Here is a 23,680-nt window from a genome sequence, read left to right as displayed (position 1 = left end):
GAAATAATCCATTATATCCCATTGGGAATTCTTGTAAAAACTCAGACTTCTGTCCCTTCTCTTCTTCTATAGACACAATTAATTTCATATTGACAAACTCCTCACAGCAATCTGCACGGCCACAAACTTATTGGATGCATCTGAATGTCTTTGATTCTGTCTGCTTGTGTCTCAGGCCCAGCCAGTGAAGACGTTGTAGGAATCTAAAGCTAATTTCATCTTATGTTCTCCTGGGGATCTTAGCAGAATGCTGTGCAAATCTGCTAAAATGGAAAATTATTGATCATTTGCATTGCAATGGGAAACCCTTTCACAGAAACCAACAAAGTTAAAAAGTATGTTTTCTACATATCTCTGCTGGCTCTGGGTTATTTGGGCTGCTCCGAATCGATGCAGCATTAACAGGGAAATGTCACTTTCCTCCCCAGATGTGACAGCTCCTCCGAGACTGGAGCTCCACAAATGTGGTGTCAGTTTGTGTCCCCTGCATTTACAAAGAGAAAACAGCTCCAGTTAAACTGAACTCTGTGTTGTGCTCAGAAGATCAATGACTGTGATATAACTTCTGAAGGTTTTATTTTTTTTTTCCTTCAGACACACTCCCTGACATAATATTTTTGTTGAAACAGTAATTTTTCTCTAGGGTTTAGAACAGCAGCTACAGTATTTTCTTGCCTTATAATGCAGCCACTGACCCAGGAGATCAGTCAATAACACCTCTGTGTTGTAATGAATAAGTCAAGATAACTTCCAACTGAGAACAACTCATTACAGCTCCTTCCACCTGATTAAATTTTTGCCCTAAATAAGACAATGGGCAGCAAAATGATGTGTGAAGATATCATGTAATGTGAGCTGATGAAGTCTGATGGGGAAGGAGGAGGGAAAGCCTTCAGTTTTGATTGCAGTGGTTGTGTTTTCCTGTAATTTCAAGCAGTCACAGACAGCTGATGGAGCCCTGTTGGCAGAATAAATTTGTTGAAGAGCACGAGTTGAGGAGACTGCTGAGGAGACTTCCTTTCTAGCAGACAAGAAAGAGGGAAAAGTCAAGAAGTAGCTGTGGCATGATAAAAATCAGGAATCCTTGAGTTTGGTGCTGATGGACCTGTCTTGCTCACTTGTGCTCTGTGCAGGCACCTGCTGGAATGCCAAACAGCAACCCCAGTGCTGCAGGGAAAGGATGTTTTTCTCCAGACCTGAGATGATACAGTTTGTGAGGCCTCTGCTTTCAGAGCAGGGTTGATCACTTCTAGCTCAGAGCACCAGATGTGATACTCAGATCAAGCCAAGTGTTGTGATGTGCCAGGAGCAGAGAGGCAGAGCTCAGTGAGATGTGAAAGATGCAGAGTCCAGTGTTGGGGAGGGCAGAAGGTGAGGAGAGGGGCAGAGCTGGGCATGGCTGAGCTGGGGTTTTCAGTGTGGATGGAGCCACTGGCTCTGGAATCACACATCGAACTCATCACCCAAGAGGAAGCCTTCAGTCAGGTATCACCTATCACTCAGGTGATTTGTGCTGCAGAATATCAGGTTTTTAGCAATTTTCCAGCTCTGCTATGACTGCTGGTGGTAGAGGATATGCAGGAGAGTATTGTATGTGCAGGGACCCTTGTGGCAGGGAGGAATGATGAACACGATTCCATGTTCTCAGAAGGCTAATTTATTATTTTATGCTACTATATTACATTAAAGAATACTATACTAACTATACTAAAGAAAGGATACTTTCTGAAAATGCTAAACAGATAATTATGAAAACTCATGACTCTCCAGAGCCCTGACATAGCTGGCACTGATTGGCCAAAGAGTGAAATCCAGAATCCAATGGAACAATCACCTGTGGGTAAACAATCTCCAAACACATTCCAAAGCAGCAAAACACAGGAGAAGCAAATGAGATAAGAATCGTTTTCCTTTTGCTCTGAGGCTTCTCGTCTTCCCAGGAGAAAAATCCTGGGCAAAGGGATTTTTCCAGGGAATGTGAATGCCACAGGAGAGAGAGCAGTATTGCCCTTTTGTGAGAACGTCACACCTTTCCTTGGCTGCAGCTGGCTTCTGGGTGAAATCCCTTGTCTTCCATCATCTAAGGGAGCTTATCTCCTATCTGTGATAAGTGCAATGAATTCTGACAGCACAGAGAAAGCTGTGGCTATTAATAGGCACCGTTTCTCCAGTGGAAAGGGTGTTCTCCAAAGGGCAGGAATGAACACCCTGTGCCCAGCGGATGAACTGCTGGCCTAATTTTTGTATCATAACAGGGCTCTGCACAAATCTAATCATCACACATAAGCCACACAGGGATGTTTGCCAGTTTAGCTAATCAGTTTGTTTTTTCAAACTTGAAAAGTGTGCTCAGGGATGCAGTCTGTTGCTTAGTACTTGTTCTTCCAAAGAAGTCAAATATAAATGTGTGTTTGTCTTAAGCAATTCTTGTTATGTTGTGACGAACATTACACTGTTGTTCATGTTCCCTCAATTTCTGACTCTCTGGATACCAAATAAGTCATCACTGTAATTTACTTCAGGGGCACATAAAGAAATTATATAAATGCAAGAAAATCATAAACATGCAGTGCAAGATAATAACCCACTGTTGCTTGTTGGATTTGTTAAAAAAATTGTTCTGTAGCAATTCTACTGCAGAGTTAGGGTAGCAATAAGCTGTATAAAAACCTTGAAAAAGGGTTTTCATAAAACTCATTTTGTTCATTTTATTAAATGTTTAATAATTTTTTTTGTGTAAATACTACAGGCACGCTAGTAGGTTTATAATCTGTGAAATCATTATTTCTGCAGCACTTTTAGATATAAAATAATGACAATATCATAACTTCAGGAGCAACCTGTCTGAATTAACTGTTGACAGTGTTTTGTCTGGAAATTATTCTGCCCTCAAATTTTCAGGGGCAATACTTTTTCCTTCTGCTGCTCAGGTATTTTTGCAAAAAACCAGCAGAAACACTCAGGCTATGGGCTCACTGCCAGAACTCCTGTTCAAGAGGTGGTTTTGAAGGCACCTCAAAGGCAGGGAAAGAAGCTGTTTCTCCTAGTGGACCTTTTTGTTGGCTTCAAAGGGAGGATTTGGTTTGTTTCTCAGCTCCTGTGCTGTTGTGGCTTGTGGCAGCTCCCTCTCTTGTTCTGGGATGGATTCAGGTAGTCCAGATGTGCTGGTTCCAGGTGGATTTTATCCTGGATTTTATCCTCCCCACACTGGCAGGATAACCCAGCCCTTGGAGCCTCGTTGCACTTGGTGTTTGTGCAGCTGGAGGTGCTGAGAGCCTGTCCCAGAGCTGTGAGCCCCTTCCCCTCCCCAGCCCCTCTCCCTTTTCTCACTCACTGCTCATTGCTAACAAGACTCTCACCAGGTCACGCTGCTTTATGAATTTTTATACACAACCCCAGCACTCAGAAGCATTTCCATTTGCCTCAGCCATCACTTTTCTCCGTGGTTAATGAAGCTCAGCCTCTCTGACTTCCCTGTTTGTCGTTGAGCAGAGCTGGGGGATCCCTGCTGGCCTGGCAAGTTAAGTTGCCTTTGTGCAGCTGTAATGTGCTTTTCTTGCACCTCCAGACCTCTCACAGGTACACCTTCTGGCTTCAATATGATCCAAAGTTATTTGCTAGAAAGGAGAAGGAAAAATGCACAGGATAAAATTGCTTTGATACTGTAATTCCCACGGATTCAAGCAAGGCTAGGTTATATTTACAAAAAGCATCTAATATTTATTGATAGAGCAATTAAGTCTATTTTCAATGTGAAATTTCCTCATTCAGGAGTCATTTTGTTTCTTGTTATGATCAGATAAAAGAAAAATATGAATACCTGTACACAAAGATGTACAGAGTTAGTTTTGGTGTGCTTATAGATAAATATGTGTATTTATTTATTCAGAATACCTCTGTGGAGATTTCACCAGAGAGAAAATTATGGATTCAGTATTTCGGTTCAAAACAAATTAAACTTCTGTGAATTAAACTCAGAAAAAAAAATTACTCTGGTAGTGAAATATATCAGACCAACATATGCTTTTGAATACAAACCTATTTCAGCTTGTTTTCTTTCACTTTAGTTTACAAGAAATGCAACTGCTAACCTTTCAATGTTTTAAAATTATATCCTTTAAAACATCTGTGGGTCATTATCATAAATATCACAGTGGTGTAGAAACCTCACATTTGTGATATGTCATAACAGAGAAAATGGAATGCACTGCAAAGAAGAATCCAAGGAACATGAGTTTCCTTGCTGAGATCTATAAAGGTTAATATTCCAGTTACAACTTTTCCCATCATTGCACTAATGGACTTGGGATCCTGCACAAGTTTTTCCATCAGGTCTTTTGGTGATAATAAACTCAAAGTCAATGATGAAATCCTTGGAATCCATGTAGGTAATCCTGCACAAGTTTTTCCATCAGGTCTTTTGGTGATAATAAACTCAATGATGAAATCCTTGGGATCCATGTAGGTGTTGCTAATAATGAATGCTGCTTGATGGAAAGAAATATTTTGTACAATTCACATGTGAATTTTACAAAAAGGAGTAAAAGTCTAACACAGGAGGCTGAGAAATGAACAGAGGGCGATGAATGACACTCATGTTTTTCACTGGGAGCTGCTTGGCAGTGTTTTCATTTTGCTTGCATGGAGTTTTGGAGCCTGTCTCATAGCATGTGGCATATTAGGCACAATAAAGATGTTCATTTGGCAGCTGGAGCATGACTAGGAACATCAAAAGAGTCATAGATGCGTCAATAAATGAAGAACTCCACCTTCATACAAATATTAGATCACTGTTTTAATTGCCCATTGAATTCTTGTCAGTGAGACATTCACTCGTCATGCCTGATGCAGCATTTCCAACATTTTATTTTGGGGCTAGAGCTGAACTGTTGCTACTATTCATTTTTTGCACTTTTGTAGCACCCTGAGCACCAAACACGAACCATTTTGTTGCAAATGCTGTACAGACACAGGGTGAACAGGTGGCCTTTGCTCTGAGGGGTTTAAAATCCAGTTAAACTCCTTAAGCTCTAATACAGAGTGAGAGCAGGAGAACATGGGAACTTTTGGGCTGTGTGGCCCCTCTCATCAGGCTGCCACTCACCCAACCTGTTATAATGCATGTGGGTAGTGGGAAAAATGTCAATTATCCATCTCAGGGCTTTCCTCACACCTCATTTCTGTGACAAATGCATGAACATCACAAACATCATCACACAGACCATATGTTAGCAGGGCTGCCAAGCAGCAGAGTGTTGGATATTCAGAGAGCACCTTTGCAGCTCAGGCTGACACTTTCCACAGCTGATATTCACAACTTCTGTCTCATTTCTTGTTACACAGGTTGTTACTTGGGGGGACAAAAGGAGTAATTAATTAATCACACTTTAGAGTTTTTTACGTTTTCTACAGTTTTCTACACTGGCTTTATGTACAGAGCAAGATTTTTTACCAGAGAATAAGAACTAAAAATTCTATTTCCCTTGTATTTAATGGGCATTAACAATGTACAGGTTTGGTTAAGAGATTAATGTAATGCCATGGATGGGAAATCTGAGGGAGCTGATGAAGCTGAAGCTCCTCACAGCTCTCCTGAGCGCCTGCAGGGGAGGTCAGTGTGGTCAGTGCCAGCCCCAGCCCCATGGACTGTGTAGCTTCTCCTGGAGCTGGCCATGGGCAGCTCAAATACTGCAAATTTGGGATATTTGCACTGGCTCTTCCCCAGAAGCCACATGAGTTTAAGGAATCAAACATTCCTAGTGAGGGGCATCGTGGGGATGTAATTCAATCTCAGCCGATGTTCCCTGGTCAGCCCAGTCCAGGACACAACACCATCCTGATAAGGTCCACATTTAACTAGGGATTTTATCTAAGGCTCCTGTTCCCCTCAACCCTCTCAACAACTGGTTTCAGTTTCACCTCTGTTGGCCCTGAAGCCAGATAATCTCCAGTGTCCTCTATCCCTATGATCACTTCCTCTGCTCCCACTTCTAATTTTTCTCCTACATATCAGTACTTCTCAGAGCCTTTTGAATTTCCTTCCTTCTCCTTGCTATTAACCTCACCAAATACTCTCATTTCTGTGGTAGGACTGGGAATTGAAAGCATCAGAGCTTTTGGATGAGATATGGTAAAAAAACACCCCAGTTTCCCACTTTCAAACAACTCTGCCTCAGCCCTTTTTGGAAAAAGTTGCAGGATTTCATAAAGCAAGATGAATAGACAGCAAAGTGTAAAAGGTTTAAAAGTGTCAGATTCATACCTGCAAGCGAATACAGAATAGATTCAAGTGCTTCTCCTGATTCCACGTGCCAAACCTGCATGTGGCCTTTGAATTTCCCCAGAGCATGCAGATGGCAGCGATGCAGGGATCCCAGGTTTGTGAGCTCTGAGCAGAGAGGTGGGAGCAGTGCACCCCCAGGCAGCTCCTCCCTGATTTAGAAACACGGCCCAGTTTGTCCTTTTCTTGAAAAGCACCTGGAGTGTTTGGCTGGGTGAAGCTACAGCTCTGAACCATGACATTGGATTTTAAAGGATTATTTTATTATAGTTGTCTTTGGCTTTTAATTTTTTTTTTTAACTTTTTATTCCGTATAATTTCTCAGAGGCCAATGCTAAATTTTTCCAGTTGTAAGCTATTAATAGTTAATCAGCAGCAGTTTTTGGTTGTGAAAAGCACATATTTATTCAGAGAGTCACAGACTAGCTTGGGTTGGAAGTGACCCTAAGGGTCATGCAGTCCCAAACCCTCTGCAGTGGGAAGAGATGCCACCAATACAACAAGTTCCTAAACCTTGTTTCGTTGGGTTTTTAAAAATTATTTAGTTGGGTTTTTCAGTTTTTTACGGGATTAAAAAATAAGAGACTGTAATTCACAAAGGCTGCAATCTAAGCAGTATCTATACAGTGGCTTGTACAGAGAATTTCAACTTCCCACATTTGTAGTGACAGGAAAATATTGCATTTTTTTGGTTGGTGGCTTTAGGAAATTGAAGTGAGTCTATTAAAACACCTGCCATAAACCCAACATCAACTGTAAAGGGTGGTTTTTCTCCAGGGAGGCCTTGCTCAGGGAGCCTCCCATCAAAACCCTGCTGTGGGCACAAGATCCTTCCTGGAAGCAGCTCCCAGCCTGGGAGTGTGGGCACCAGCACACTCTGAGCACTCTGAAATTGCTTTAAGCTGCTGCTGCTCCCAAATTCAGTGGCTTTCCCTCCTGGTTCTCCTTCAGTACAAGACTTTGCAAGCAGGATCTGCCACCTGACAGCCTGAGATAGGTTTGTCTGGAGAAACTGCAGGGTCTGAGGGGAAAGAGGTTTTGTTTCTTTTTTATTTATAATCCCTCTTGCTTTCAGCAAAATTCAATGAAACGCCAAATGAGCTGATGAAATTCTGGTTTTCTGTCCTGCTGTGAATCCAAGGATAGTTCTCTTGCCCTACAGTAAAGTGGAAGAAATGGGAGCAGTTTTTAGTTAAAAACATGTAATTGAGCTGAAGCCTTGTGAGCAGCAGATCCTTCAGCTGCTGAGGGAGATTTTCTGCCCGAGCCCATGGTGTGTGTGAGAGAGTTTGGGCTCTCCTCAGGAAGGGAATTGTCTGGTGTGAATTCACAGGGTCATGGCTTCATGGGGTGGTTTTAATTTTGTCTTGTTCTCAGCATCCACGTCTGTCCTAATTGGCAATTAAATTCATTTTCCCCAAGTCGTTTCTGTTTGGCCAGTGATGGTAATTAGTGAGTGACCTCCCTGTATTTATCTTTTCCATCTTTCTCCCCAGTTCTGCTGAGGTGGGGGAGTGAGAGCGTGGCTGGGTGGGAGGTTGGGAGCAGCCCAAGGCCAGCCCTCCACTCTTGCCTTGGTAAATAGTGCCCCACATCTCTTTTGGTGCCTTATTCTGTTTGAGCGTTTGAGATTTTGGCACTGTTTAATTGTTAATCTGACCCATCTCATCAATATTCATCATAAAATGAAGTTGTAAATTCTGGAACCAGCAATGGCTCTTTTTCCCTGTGGTGTTCTGCTTTGGGATTGAATCCCAGAGAATGCCAGAAAGGAAGGGTCTCCACGAGGTCCTCTGGCAGCCCTGTCTTCATGTTTTACTGCCTGGAGAGAAATACAGAATTTGATGAAGAGGATTTCTGTGTAACTTGCCAGGAGAGTTGAGTGGCCACCCACCATGAGACTATTCTTGTGCTTTAGGAACAGTTATAGAGATTCCACAGTCAGGAGGAATTTAGGGATTGGCCACGAGAGACTCTGGGTTTGTTTCTCTTCCTTTAAAAACAATGCCCCAGTACAAGAAGTGTATACAGCGAATCTAACAATTATGCCAAGTGTTTTATTTTGTAGTAAAACTCCATTGTTGTTGATTTTATATAGCTGGTGTCACTGTAGTTTTTTTCTAAAATTGTAATGCAGTTTTTAAAGATCCAGAGGAAGTGAAATGTAAAATAAAAATAGTGAGAGCATACAGGTAAGTGACAAGTCTGCAGCAGCAGTAACTCCAGGAGAAGGTAGGGAATACAAAACAGGTTGTCTGCAGAAAAACCTTTCACATGCAAATATATTGTTCAGAGATGTCAAACCCTGAACAGTTCATTTAGCAATTGCAAGTTTGTGGTGAAGATCTCTTACTGATATCGCTGGTAGTTAAATCACTAATATTTTTTCCAGTATTTTGTGCAAAATGAATCAGAGAAGAAATCTGAGGCAAAGGCTCAATTCTTTGTGCTTTAGGGAGATTTCTTTATGCCAGCTTTCCTAAATATTTTACTTTCCATGTAAAGTGAAACAGGATTATTGACAGCTACTGTTCAATTACAAGTTCTCACAATCCTTAGATACAGAGCAGCTCATGGGCTGTGTGACAATCCTGGCAGTAAGAAATATTAGAGTTCAGTTTTTCAGTTTTATAAAACTTTTGCAGTTGCCTGGGGCTGAGTATTCTGTAAACAGCCAGTGCTGAGCCTATAGATTTACTGGATACCTGAAAGCACTTTGCCACAGAAGAGCCTTTGGAGATCCTGGGCTGTGATGAGGAGCACAACAAGGTCTCTGTTGCCCCTGCTCAGTTTGTGGAACTGGGTGTGCATTTGATTGGAGTGAGCACAAAAGGCTCATGTCCAGAGTGTTTTATTTGTCTGCTACCCAGTTAGACTGGTCAAAACCTCTTCATATTTATGAAAGTACATATTCATACATTTCTTTATGAAGAAGAATCAAAAAAAGATAGAATTTCTTTGAAAGATTTTTTTCCTTTGAGAGTAATTTCTTCCCAAATCTGTAGACAAGCTAATAACATAAAGGTATCGGAAGTTTGTGTTCCAAAGTAGATACTTACAATGTGTTTCTTCCTTTTCTTCCTTTTTTCTTTTCACCCTCAGTGAAATTTGATGACTGCAAGGGGAACAACGAATTGAACTTTGAAGTTTCTAACCCGAACTTCACAGTGGAACTGGATGGGAATTTGGTTGCACTCAAGAATGTATCAGAAGCTGGCAAAGTCTTGTTTGTCCATGCACGGTCGGAGCATGCCGAGGACATGGCAGAAATCTTTATTCTTGAAGCAAATGAAAAACGTGGTGCATTAAAGGTAAGATAAACACCAAAGATTAAAAAAATTAAAAAATGGGCCAAGGAGATGTGCTGCTAAATATTTACATGTGTCACCTAGGATTGTAGGCAATTTTAATCTGTTAGCAGAGATCAAAATCAGTCTTCAATGCAGATATTGCTGTAACATTTTAGCTCTTGGTTTAATTTGTGATGCAGATTTCCTGGGTTGTAGAAGATGTATTACATCTTCAGGTGTGGATGCTAAACATTCATAAAGACTTTATTCAAATGAAAGAGCCCAAGTATGAAAATTGACTGCTTCTTCCAATGTATGTTATGCCAGGTAATCACAGTTTGGCCACAACTTAAAATGGGAAACATAGTTTAAATGTGTAATTTTAGAATTTACAGAACCTTTACGTTTCGCTCCAAGTCTAAGTACGTGGGAATGAATTTTGTGTAATTTAAATTTTCATATTGGTCTGCTTCCAATGTATGTTATGCCAGGTAATCACAGTTTGGCCACAACTTAAAATGGGAAACATAGTTTAAATGTGTAATTTAGAACCTTTACGTTTCGCTCCAAGTCTAAGTATGTGGGAATGAATTTTGTGTAAATTTTCCTATTGGTCTGCTTATCTGACATTGTTAGGTGATAAACTGCTTAAACATCTGCACACAAACAGTGACACACATTTACACTCTGTCTCTGTACCTGGTGGTTTTCGTTCTGCTCTGTCCATTGAATATTTTGTCCTTTCTTTCCCTCTCCTGAACTTCAGTGTAAAACAAACCTCATCCATAGGGAGATAAAGCACTTCAGAAATTGAATTGAATTTTTATAAATTGAATTATTATAAATTGAATTATTTACTTTACACCCTTGCAAGTAACAAAAGGAGATATGAGATAGCTTCACGTCTGTGTCCTGGCATTGCACTTCAGAAATTGAATTGAATTTTTATAAATTGATTATTACAAATTGAATTATTTACTTCACACCCTTGCAAGTAACAAAAAGACATGTGAGATAGCTTCACTTCTGTGTCCTGGCATTTAGGAGAGAGGCAGGCAAGGCAGTGGCTCACTAGGCAATTAAGCCTGGTACCTTTCCAGACCTATAATTTCACAGAAGTATAAAGAAACTTTGATAAAAATGACTGATCTGCTGTCTTGATTTGGTATTTAGACATTCAATTGCCAGCATGCTCATTATATTCCCAACAATATATTAGTATAACTTAAGTCTTCCATTATAAAAACAAATTACCTTGAGGGGAAAGGTTGAACAACCTTCGGAAAGTCTGTGGCTGAGGAAAGGTTTTGCTCTGCACTCTAAGCAGCACACCATGTGAATATGGATTGCCAGCAGGAGAGAAAGAACCAGAATGTGTAACTGCAGAAAGTGATCAGAACACTGAAATGGAATTTAATTTTATTTAAATATGCCGTTTCTTCACAAAATTAAATTTTAACACAGTCTTACTTGAGGGAGTCTTTTACGTGGAGGAGCTGTGAGTTTAGGACCACAGACTGCCAAATGCAGAGTAGGAAAGCTACATTTGAGGAGCAAGCTGGGCACTTGGCTGTCCTGTGCCTCAGACTAGCAAGACTTGCTCCTTCTGGTGCATTCACAAGAATGTTCAAACAGTTTTATTTGGAAACCTTAGGAGCAGTTTCAAAATGGGGATCATCATTCTCGGGGTAGAAGTTACTAAAACCACTGAGGAGTTTGAGACGTCTCTGACAGGAGGTCTGGAGCTAAACTTCAAGAGATAGGTTTATGTGTGAAGATCTGACTCTCTGAGAATCACATTCTGAAGATTTATTCTGGTTTCTTAGAGAAGCAGCCCTTCCATATCTGTGAGGAGAGATATTCTGTGGATGCTACAGTGTAAGGGAAAGCTTGTCAGATATTCCATGGAAGTTACAATCTAGAGGAAATCTTGTCTCATGAGCAGGAGTTACATCCTGCAAATACAGGATGTGTATTTGCACAGATTATGACAAGCTCTGCCAGCAACTTTTTGTCTTTATGTCCTGTTTGGGTTCTGGGGAGTCTTCCCTCAGAATGTTCCAGCAATATTAATTGATGCCTAGTGTTGAAATCTCTCTTCAGTCTACATTTGAAAGCCGGGGTTGCTTTGGCCCCACTCCTGGATTCTGTTCCAACCACTTTGTGTTGCTTCAGAGAGAGAAAACCAGCCTAAATCAGGCATATTCTGCCACTTGCCAGCCTTTCCTCACAGGTGACAATATCACATCACCTCAACCTGCATTCACCATCTCTTTCTGGATTTTGATATTCAGACCATAACCAGCTGATTACCCATTTAATGTGGGATTTAATGTCTGCAATGCCATTATGAGTTACCTGATGCCTTAATGTGTCCTGGGAAATCCATCTAATGGCAATCACCTCCCCCCGCTTCAAGGGAATATGAAAATGTCTGGGGCTGGCTGTCCTGCTCTGGCCTCACCCAGTCCTCTGTAGCTGTTAAACCAGTATTCCTTCCCAAACTTTTCATCTATTTGCCTATTTTAAACACCACACAGACAGTGTTGTCTTTCTGTTTGTCATACTTGAGAAGGATATAAAGACTGCAGCGTCCTATCTAAAGTGATTTTATGATAAATTTGAACTTAATCCTGTACTTTTGCAGTCTAAATGTGTCAGCACGGAAACAGCAGAACTGCTCCATCTGTTTATGCAAGGAGCCTTGGCTAAGAAATGCTCAGATGGAACCACAGTAATTCAGCATAATTCTGTGGGGTTAAGACAAGCACATGCTGGAGCAGTGCTTAGCATTCAGTACTTAGAGAGCAGTACCTTGTCTAATTAGGGGATAAGTAGTTCTTAAGTATTTCCCCACTGCCAGCAACTGCCATTTCTTTTCTCAAAGCATGTAACCTACATCTGTGAAATCCCATTGTTAATGTTGCTAATTGCAGATTCCCAACGTGTTTGGGAATGGCTCTCAACAATGATTTCTGATGTGCTGACTGGCAGTTGGAGCCTAGGAGCAGAGAGTAGCTCCTAAAACTTTCTGATTGCTACCAACCATACTTTGGATGAATATGGAAATTATTTAGAGGTGCAATCTGGAGTGTGCAGAAAAGCTTTTGGTATTCTGCTGGTGAAGGGGTGCTGTTCTTTCCTGCTAAAGATGGGGGATGATTCCAGCTGGCCTCACTGATCCCATCCTTCCTATGTGATTAACTAAATTAACTTCATGGCCAGAGTATAATCAGTGGCTGTTGGAATATCACTTAGTATTTAACTGTTATTTGCATCTGAAGGGCCTGTTTTCCTCCTCTTCTGCCAGAAGCATAATAGACCTGCAGAGCCTGCAGCTTTCCATCCAGGGGTGGCCACGGCTATTATATGGGCAGAGGTGGTTCCTCAATCACGGGCCAGCTTGGCCATGGTCACACAATCTCCTGCAGGAGCAGATTCTGCATTGCTGCTTTCCCTGATGTCTGCATGTCTGACATACCCTAAACCCCATCAGTCCCTGCTACAGACATTCATACATGCAGAAATCTATCCATCAGATTCCACATCAGATTCCAGATCAGACTCCAGCTGGAATTGCTTTCTGCAGCCTGCTGGATGTGTCTCCTCCCTCCTGTGATTTTGGATAGATGTACTGGTCTCTGTCCGTCTTGACAGAGAGAAATATTCCCAAAAATCTTTTGTAATTTCTGAGAGGTTTTTGAATGTGAGTGCACAGAAGAGCCTGTCGCAGGTGGAATAGTTAACCTTTAATATTTATGTGCCTGTATACCCTTGGAGCCTGATGCAATCAGTGCTCAGTGAAAAAGAGGAATTCTGCATGCGTTCCTCATGGAGCAGTGCTGGTGATCAGTGGAACATTCCTGTGAGAAATGCTACTCATTCCAAAAATTTAGATAGGTTTATTAAAATCTTATCAAAAACACAACAGAAGACAGAATAGAGAAAAAAATTAGGACAGGGGTGGGGGGGAGCAGAGGATTTTTCCCACCAAGTGCTCACCCACACAATGGAGGTTTCACCTCTTAACCCTTTAGCCTCTCCCAAAGTTCTGTCCATCAACTCCCTCTTTGTCTAGTGGTGGAGTTTTACTTCCTTAAATCTTTTCTGGAGTTCAGGTGCTGCCATAGTAACAAGCCAACCCTCCCAAATGTCTCAAACCCAGGTCACCCCTGATAACAACACAAGGGGGGTAAAAGATAACTATAAATCTATAAAACTTCTCTTAGCAAATATACATGATATTTGCCTTTTAATTGTGAGAGCCAACCATGGCATTACTGATCTATCACATTCCCCATGGAGCAGTGTTGGGATGTGCCTTGCTCTGCCTGTGCCTTGCCCTGCCCAAAGTTTGCTTGATGCCCTCTCACACAGTCAGGACTGGAGTGCTTGGGGATATTAAGAAAAAAGAGACCTGGAAATGTTTTGATTCACCCAGAATTCCCCAAATGAACTTTGGATTCATTCTGAATAATTCAGAGAATTGCTAAGCTTCAAATCCCTAATGGAAAAATAAATCACTTATAAACCCTAGCTGGGGAGAAAATGGCCGAGCCAGTGACTGCCAGCATTCTCTTTTCTTTTTTTTAACTTGTGCCTTGTCCAATGCTTGATCCCTGCTTTGTTTTATGGAGAAAGTAGGACAACTGAAAGTTGGAAATTTCGTCTTATCTGAACATGTGTCCAGACATTAGAGGATTTATGTATTTATTGAAAGAGTCAGGTTTTGTGGAAGGCAGAAAACATAGCCAGGCTTTTTTAGAGCCTCATAATAAATGGTGAGTTGCAAAAGGTGGCAAGCTGGGACTTGAACTTTGTCCTCCAGGGCTAAATAAAATGGTGTCTGCTGGTCCTGGTCCCCCTCTGAAATCTAGTGCTGGTTTTAATGAACATACCCTCAGTGTACTGAGAGCTAAAAGGAAACCTTGGGACACAATCTGTCTCTGCCTCTGTGTGTTGGCAGCCTTTATTTTTATTTTTTTTTCCTTCCCCACAGCAAAGGGAGTTATTTAGAACTTTTATTTGTTACACCATTACAGACACAGGGTGAGGGGTGGAGGGGAGTGAGATATCAAGAGTCTGGCACCAGAGCAGATAAGAGGGCAGGCAGATATTCAGAAATTCCAGGCTGGTAGTAACTTCACTGCATGGTGCTCAGCAGTCTTCCATACAGAAGGATGAAATGATTAAATAGAAACTGTCAAACCCTCAGGACACATTTCAGGCACTAGATAGAAAAGAAACAGGAGAAAGAAAAGGAGAGATAAGGGTGAGGAGCACACCCAAAGACAGCATGTTGTAGACAAAGTTTAAAGCCATCTCCAGCAGCAGCTCAGACCGAAGGAAATGAAGTTGCCCCAGTGCTGCTACTTCGTCCAGTGCACTTTGTACCAGCCAGGGGCTGGGCAGAAGCTGCTGCTTTTTTTCTCTTTATCAAATCACTGCTTTTCCCAACACCAGCACTCAGCTGTGTTTGTTACAGCAGTGACAGAGCATCAGAAGCCCGGCTGGAAACTTCCCTGCAGACCCAAATTCTCATTCCTACCAAGCCTCTCTGCCTTTTGTGCAAGTTGCTTTCTGCCTGTGCATGTTTCCTAAAGTATCAAACAGAAATAATGAAACTAAGCTCCTCGGATTTAAACCTTAGCATTTCTTGTTTGTGTCTTGCTCTCTGCTTATCCCCCCAGGATAGAGATTGCAAATATTATGGATATGAGATAAAAAGTGCCTAGAGCCTTAAATCCTACATGTGTGGCTTTCTGCCTTAGAAAGAAGATAACGGATCAATAATCTTATTATGAATCAGGATTCTCTCACAGCAGAAAATATTCAGGCAAGGAAGTGTGAATAGTTGAGTTTAGTCATCTGGCAATTCAATAAGTTATTTGGAAAATAAGATCAAGAATCAGCCTCGCTGATACAGGAGGCAATCGTTCCCATTAACGTATATTAGCATTTTTCTGTTTAGAATAGAATTCCAAATAGGCTGAAAATGACTGTGCAGAGGTATGGAGATGGACTCTCATATGAGATATTGACAAACAGGCTCAAAGAGTTCCATGTTATTAGATTTTGCATATAGCAGTTGCAGCAGAAAGGGATGCACTGCATAAATAAAATACCGTGTTTTGCATTTAATTTTAAGGCACAAAATAGAATAAGTCACAGGGGGTGCATCAATACCTGTGATACGTTTGAGTTATTATACTGATCAAAACTGTGTATAAAATACCATTTCCAGAAAAGCTGGGGATATCCCTTGCCTTCAGATATGAAAGTGTCCTCCAGGCATATAAAGAAGGATTTTCTTAAAGATCAAACAACAACAAAAAAAAGTCATTTTCTCACTGTTGTGTTCAGTTTGCAGAAAGTTTAACATATTAGCATTCTCCTAGCCATTAAGTTATTAAGTTGTTATCACTCCTGTTGCTTTTGTTATCACACTGCAAACACATATTGACTTGGAATTAATACGTAAAAAACTGAGGAAAAAGTGATCTTAGAATTTAATACCTGTGTATTGGTGGCATTTTTGTAAATGACTTTTCTGTGCTATAATCACCACTGAATAGATTTTTTTTTTAATGTCTGCTACTTTTATGATTTTATAAAATATATCTCAATTAATGTCAGTGAAAGCAAGAGCTTGTTCTCATCAATGGGTCATTCTCTAGTATCATTTAGCTGCCTTTTAAATTATATTTTTATAAAAATCCTCTGTGCAGACCACTTGCTGTCTCCAAAACAACAAAGAGCTCCTTTTACATCAGAAATCTCCTCAACCTCTCTTTTCCAATAGAGATTTCAGTCACCTATTTTCCCTTTTTAATCCTCAGCCTGATCCAGAACCTGCTGAAATGATCAGATTCCAGTGGGTTTCAGCTCAAGCCCCGGGAGCAGGAGCTGTGCCTGCAGTGCTGCGTGCCTGTGGCTCCCCTGCCCCTTTGCTGGGCAGTTTTTGGGTGTCCCTGCAGTCCCAGAGAGCCCTGATTTGATGGACACCCACACTTCTGCAGCCTCCCCTCACCTCCAATGCCAGGCTTGTGCTTCCTCAGGCCTGCACTGAATTTACCCTTCCCCAGCACCAAGGAAATGCAGGTTTCATATACACTGGCTTTGGAGTTTGCTCTGACAAAGATCCATTTATCTGAGAATTATTATGGTGCCAAGAGATGTGGCAGTTGCCATGGCAACAATTACATATTGTGTTGAATACCGGAGTAAATGCTGTAAAGAACAGGAGCCACTGGTGGTTTTTCATTAATTTAATGTTCCTTTTTTGGACAAAGTGTGACTCATAAGTTTATTCACTGTGTGTGTAAGTGCCTAGATCAAATGTGTGGGCTCGCTTTCCTCCTCTTTCCCTCAGTGTGCAACTTCAGCATGTAAATGAGAAGCACTTGGTTATTTAAGGAGAGAAAAACGGTCTTATAGACTGGAAACATGAATAATTGCCTGTGAAACAAGAAGGTGTTAACTTCCGTGAGTGTTCAGTGCCTCTCTCTGTGAGTAATCTACATTCAGATTCCATGGGAGCCAGGGATGGAGTTACCCAGGAAAAGAGACTTTGTGCTCCTCAGTAGCAAGGAGGGCTAAGAACTGAATGTGTTTAGCAGTGATTCAAAGGTGAAATTAGATTATTTTTGAGACAAACACAGGCCCTGTTAACGATTTCAAATTATTTAGAGACTAATGTGAAATGACAGGCAAAATTCTTTGCAATGAATGCATTTTATTAAAAACCAGTTACAAACAGATTTGCTTTTAGCCCTGAGCTGCATTTAGGCTGCTCAGTTGGTTCTCCCTCCTGCAACAGGTACCAAATCACTATGGCTTGATACTGGAAATTTCAGTTTTTTGTGGAAACTCAGAACAAGATGCAGTTCTTCAATGCACCAATTTTACTCTGTTTTCTTTTAAAACACACTGAGGTCTTATCCTCCATCCTTAAGACCTCATGGCAAAGCTTCCACAAACCTCAGTAAGAGCACTTACTCAAGGATTGCTAAAGTCTCGTGTTTGAACTGAAATTTATTCTGGCATATAGTGCCAAGAAAATACCTATTTACTTCTTGTGACTAAAACATTTTATGAGAGTTTGAATGGTCGATTAATTATCTGAAGATGTTTTGAATTTAATGCTCTTCTCTTTATGATCTTTTACATTAACTGTCCTTTATCCATAAAATGAAAGAATCCACTAAATGTTGTGGATGAGTGATAAACCATCATGGATTAACATATAATTATTTTTTCTAGTATTTTTCATCCTGAGTTTGGCCTGGAAGTATTCTGGAATAGACAAAACTGTGCCAATCCTATGCCTCAATTTTCAGAGATTGATGGAGTTCTGTGGAAACTCATCTCAGAAGTGTGGGGAACATTTAAAGAAACCTTTTGCGAAAGGTTTAAATTTAATATTCCTGTAGTAAATGAGGATATAAGTAAGAAAGCAAGAGACTAAGCATGATTTAGTAGAACATTAGGTGAGATCCTAAAGGATAAGTAGATTTCTCTTAGTATATGTAATATCTTTCATTTATAAAGTGGCTTTCATCCTGTAAGATCATCAAAGTGCAACTATTAAGTACACGGGGACAGAATGTGTGTGTGCCTGTCTTAATACAAACATCTCTAAAAAGAGGAATTTGCATAGATATCTTTATTTTTGATACTAATTTCATAATAATTTTTCACATCAGGGTAGAAACAGAGTCTTCTTATATAAGAGATTAGGGAAAAGGAGCTGGCAATTTTGATATGATATCAGAATTGCCATGACAGTCTTAATGTCCTCAAATCCATCATGAAAAAGATGTTACAGACACCAGGAGAATGTGTGCCTCTGAGGGCAGAGAAGAAAAATTGTCCATTTATTCCATGGTTGTTCTTTCATGCAGCACCAGGAATGATGCAGTCAGTGCTCCACAACTACGCCAGATCCACCTGAGAGCTCTCTGATTTATTAAGGAGCAGAGAGAGTTCCAAGAGGAGCTCAAACTTGTTGTGCCAAAAACTAAGCCCAAGGTTCCTTTTCTTTTTTTTTTTGTGTGTCAGAAACACAAAATATTGCTGATGTTTTCCTACTATCTGCTTCTCCCTCAGCTTCCAAAAGCAGTATGGATTTGAGAGAGCCATGATAAGAGAAATTATTGACATGAAAAGATGATTCCCTGAGTAAGAGTTTAGTAATTTCTCTCCATTGGACACATCAATAAGAATCTGTAATGATTGTCCCAATGTTTCCATGCTGATTTTCACAATCCTGAAAGAACATTTATTATGGTTATTACAGTAACACCCATATCAGCACATGTCTTAAACATTTAATGGAGCATCACAGGATAAAAATCTACATTTGTCCTCCCTCAAAAATTGATTCTGCCATTGCAAGAACAGATGGCTTCTTTTGGACCTAAAATTCCTTATTTGTTTGTTGAGCATTACAAGTTTGATGCTTTTATGGTTATTTCTCTGCATTTTATTTTGCAGATAGTTTTGGGGGTTTTTAAGTACCTAGAATAACTTGGCAACTTGAAGAATGTCAGTGTTAAAGCTTAGAGCAATTTGGTGTCCTCATAATAAACAGCTCTGCTAATGCTTACAGTCATCTTGGAGTTATTAATCATCCTTCCCCTCACTTATTTCACCACCAAATCAAACTGAATAACCTTTGCATTAAGCAGTTAATCTGTCTGAGAAAAAAAATAGTTTTGCTACTTGGTTTATGCAGTTTCTCACTGAGAGGGCACCCGGGGTTGTGGTTGCACAGGAAGAAAGTGCAAATCTAAAATCTCTCTAATGGTACCAGTGGTGCTGCAGAACTGCAGAATATTTGATGTGGCCAGGTAATGTCAAGGCAGTGTGGATGGGCTGGTTTGGTTTAGTTTGTCTCAAAAAGGGTCAAACGTGTGACATGACCTGTGTATTTATAAATGGGAGTTTGGGGTCTTATTTGTATGTGTGGGTTTCAGATTAGACATCTCTCCTATGAATATAAATGGATAAATGATCAGGTTTTATGGAGCTTTAAGGACTCTGCTAATAAGGAACATAACCGACTTCAGCATTTTCATACTGTCCTGATGGACAAAATCTTTTCTGAACTACTAGAACAAGTGTGCAAAATATATCCATCAGATGAAGATTTACAGCTTGCAGATCTATTGATGATAATCTGTGAGTTATTAAAACCCATAAAAATCCAACTTATCTTTCTTTAAGTCTTCTAGAACCCATCTGATGCTGTGAGTTGAATTACTAAAGTTTGCTGGTCTTTTATTTCAGATTGAATGCTGTTGCACTGTAGAAAAATTTATCCTGTAATCATGAGGGAAAAGATGATAGTACAAGTTAGGGTTTTTTTTTAAATCTGGAAGACCAAATCAGATTTTCCTTCTCAGATATTGGCACAGAAATTTTTAGTCCAGGGATTTCAAGGGTGTGATGCCATGAAGAACTGGGAGATGATAGAGGCTTTATACCTGCACTGATATTAGGGTGCATTGGTATTACCTGAATTTTTACCAACCCAAAAAGAATACTAGCAAGAAATCAGTTCATGTTTCCGCTACTAAAACAGCTTAAAAGGCTGTATCAAAATATCTTGCAGGAAAGACTTTAACACATGTTCCATTCACTGCTAACATTATAGTTTTGTGTTGAGAAACGTCATAGAGATATAGGAACATATATATATATGTATAGGTTGGGACAAAAAAGAGAAACAATATTTGACAATTTTTCAACAAAGTCATGTTCCTGCATGACTTAAAATTGATACAGCTGGCTGTTCTATCCAGTCTGCTTCAATAACAACTGCAATTTGGTACTAAAAATTTTTGTTTGTTTGTCCCCCTTTTAGTTTTCAGTGGAGGTGAATTGTTTCAGCAACAGGTCAAGGGCAAAACTGGCAGCTCTCCAGGCCTCATCCCTCGTGTGGTTGTGCAGGGCAGCCTGAGGACCTTTCTGACTTTATTTGCAGAAGGTTTCATTTTCTCTGTGCTGCTGTATTGTGTTGTCCTACCATGGTTTCCTCTCTTTCCCTCCGCTCCCAACAACCACCCTTTTGAAGCTGCTTTGGTCATTAAAGCCAGACTTGACCCTCAAAACTGACCCTCAGTTCAGGAATTCAGGTAGAGGTAAGGAGAGGGGATGTTAAAACTTTAGTTTAAAGATTTAAAGTCAAAGCTGGGGAGGATCTGGCTCTGAATTTGGCTCACATCTATAACACTCAAACTCATCACTGACAAAGCTACATGAGTGTGTGAGCAAGGCTTGGAGCTTTAAGTTACAGGGCTGATTTTAGCCTGATTATTCACAAAACCGTGTAATTAATCTGTCATAGGAAAACACAGCAAGCAGTGCACCAAATGCAATCCCCATTAAGTCAACAGGAGTCATTCCACCGACTTTAATGAGCTTTGAATCCACTCATAAATCTGCTGTGAGGAGTGTCCAAATCAAAATTTATCTGGGGGTGACCTTGATGTTAATTGTTAGTGCTTCCATGTTGTTTAATTGCCAGGAAAGCTGAATGCATTAGTGGGACTATCATATGGTGTGGTCCTTTCTATTGGATACTATTAGCATCAAGTTGATATATGTAATATTAATTGTGCATAATGTTAGTGGGTAGTCACAGTCTGCCAGTTATATTTTGTGTCTGTGAAACAGGAGAAAAAAACCCTCTTCAGTTATTTTTAATGTTGCTTCTGCCTTCAGCTGAATCCCTGCAAAATTAATGTTTTTTTGATCAAGCAGCTCTTCAGAGGTTCTCAGAAGTTTCACATTTATTCAGTGGCTTTTAATCCCAGATTTTGTGTACTGACTGTAATTACTTTAAAATTTTATCTCAAATTTGTAAATAACATAAAGGAGATTCTGTTCAGTCCTATGATTATTAAATTTAACATCTGCCAGAAAAGTTCAATCACGTGTATCCCAAATGGAAATGTTTCCTTCTTTAACATGTTATATTTAATTCAATTAGAGGAAAAACATGGGGAATACATTAGAAGAACAAAAGGGAAAGGGTTCCTTTAATTTTTGTCTACTAAACAGAAAAGTAGAGGGTTTGCTTGAGGAACATAATTACTGTAGCTTCTAGTGGTATAAAAATATGGGAGAGTTACAGTTGGAGGACTGGGGAAGAGAAATTATTGGTTTTGTTTAATGGCTTTCGAATTCCTTGTCGGTGCTGGTAATTATTGTGTCTTTTCTTTTTGTTGGCACTCAATGCATTAGGCTGCACTTACGACCATTTTATTAATGGAAAATATGTTTCTGAACAATTGTGAATTAGATAAGTGGCTTGATTAAAACTCATTCTTTAAAACTATAAAATGAGAAAATAACGTGAATTAACCTCGAGTCTAGACAATGGGAAGATAAGACTCTGGTTTCCAGTGAGGGTGTGTGCTTAGGAGAATGAAGGGAGGGCAAAAACCTCCTGCATTGGCATTTCTGCTTCATTTCACTGCAGTATTGAAGCACTGAGAAAGACTGTGGCTTTAGGAGACACATGCAGGAAATAGAGCAGAGAGCTTCCAGAAGAAAACCCAAGCTGGGCCAAAGGAAGAAGCGTTGCTACTGACAATCTTCACTTTGATACCTCTGTGTCTGATCCCTGCAGAAAATGGAGTTACTCAATAAGCACATTACAGGCAGGGTTTTGTCTTGGTTTGAAAACACAGGTGTTTGTTAAGGAAGAAATCCAAACAAAAAATACCATCTCACCCAAGAAAAACCCCATAAAAAAAACCAAAAAATCCACACTTTGGCACTCCATTAGCATCATTATTCTCTAGTCCAAGGAGACTAATTTGTAATCTTCTGATAATGGATTTATATGTGTGAAGTGTATTTTTCAAAAATATCAGTGGAACTGTGATGGAATGCTGAGTTCTGTGAGAGTCATTTAAGCAGATGTCTCTCTCTCTAGATATATGTGAATGTGCTACATGAATTTTATCTCAGCTAATAAGCATGAATTATGCATTCTTAAATGCTTATTCCATTTATCAAGCTTAATGTTGTTTAAAACAATCTGAAAACAAAAAAAAGTTTAGATTTTCTTCTAACTTTTCCCATGCTGTAACTTTTACCATGGGATGACAAGTACCTTAATTCACTGTAATAATTGTCTTATAAAAATGGCACACTAAGCATGTTTTTCCATCAGAAATTTTCATTTTGATTCTCAATATTTCATATCTGACACTGCGCTAAATGAGAACACGGCTTAACAGTTGATATTGATTTGCACGTCATTTTTTCATTTCACTTTCCTATTCAAAAGGAATCAGTGCTGACAAGTTAATGAACTCCAGCTACAAATACAGAGATAAGCCATGGGATAGGTTTAGTACCTGCCTTGTTCTAATTACGAAAGGTTTTCTTTAGGTGGCTGTTTCATGTTCCCTACAGGGAAACTGGAATAAAGGGACTGTCAACAAAGCAGACACCTGGAAAAGTGACATAGTATAGGGCTATTTATAGAACCTTTAAGCAGGTCTACATCAATTTATCCCATATTTTTAAGCCTTTAATATTTACAGGTGGAATAGAATTAAAATAAAAGTACACTGAGTCCTACAGTTCTATGTTGATTAAAGACTAGTAAAACTATGCTACTTTATATAATCTATTTTCAAATTAACTTTTTGTAAAAATTAACAGCTTTGGACAGTGGCAGTAGAAATCAGGATTGTAGAACCAGCTCTCAGAAGATTTATTTCCCTGAACTTTATACAACTTTTGCCCCTGATGTACTTTCACTTAATATACCTGGTATCTGAGAAGTTACTGCAAGTTCAGTGTTGGTGTTTTATATGGCTAAATTAGTGAATGTGATTGAATTGATATTTTGGTTGGTACGTCCTGCTGCTGGGAGGTATGGGCTGGGCAAATCTCATTCAGAAATTAAATCCTATTTTGTAGCCTAAGTAGATTTCTTTCATCCATGCAACTTGAAGCTGCTTCCAGAAGTACTGTAAAACTGTAAAACTGAGTTTTACATTGAAACCAACCTGTAGTGTGAACAATTCTGAAGCACCTTTGGTGCTTTGGAGGAGGAGCAGACTGTGGTACTGCTCTATGGTGTAAA

The 23,680-nt window shown here is 39.9% G+C and overlaps 1 protein-coding gene across 2 annotated transcripts in view; it reads left to right on the top strand.

Annotated features, from left to right (window-relative positions):
• The window catches only part of CDH13 (cadherin 13), a 434,027-nt gene that overhangs the window by 145,997 nt on the left and 264,350 nt on the right, over window positions 1-23,680 (top strand). For both annotated transcript variants that reach the window (XM_039721144.1, XM_039721143.1), the window contains exon 3: window positions 9,383-9,591. In XM_039721144.1, coding sequence (XP_039577078.1) covers window positions 9,383-9,591 — 209 coding nt within the window. The remainder of the gene's footprint in view (window positions 1-9,382; window positions 9,592-23,680) is intronic.

Source organism: Passer montanus, unplaced genomic scaffold (assembly GCF_014805655.1).
Source record: "Passer montanus isolate IOZ18808 unplaced genomic scaffold, ASM1480565v1 scaffold45, whole genome shotgun sequence".
Taxonomy (NCBI): Eukaryota; Metazoa; Chordata; class Aves; order Passeriformes; family Passeridae; genus Passer; species Passer montanus.
This window is presented reverse-complemented; position numbering and strand designations above follow the sequence as displayed.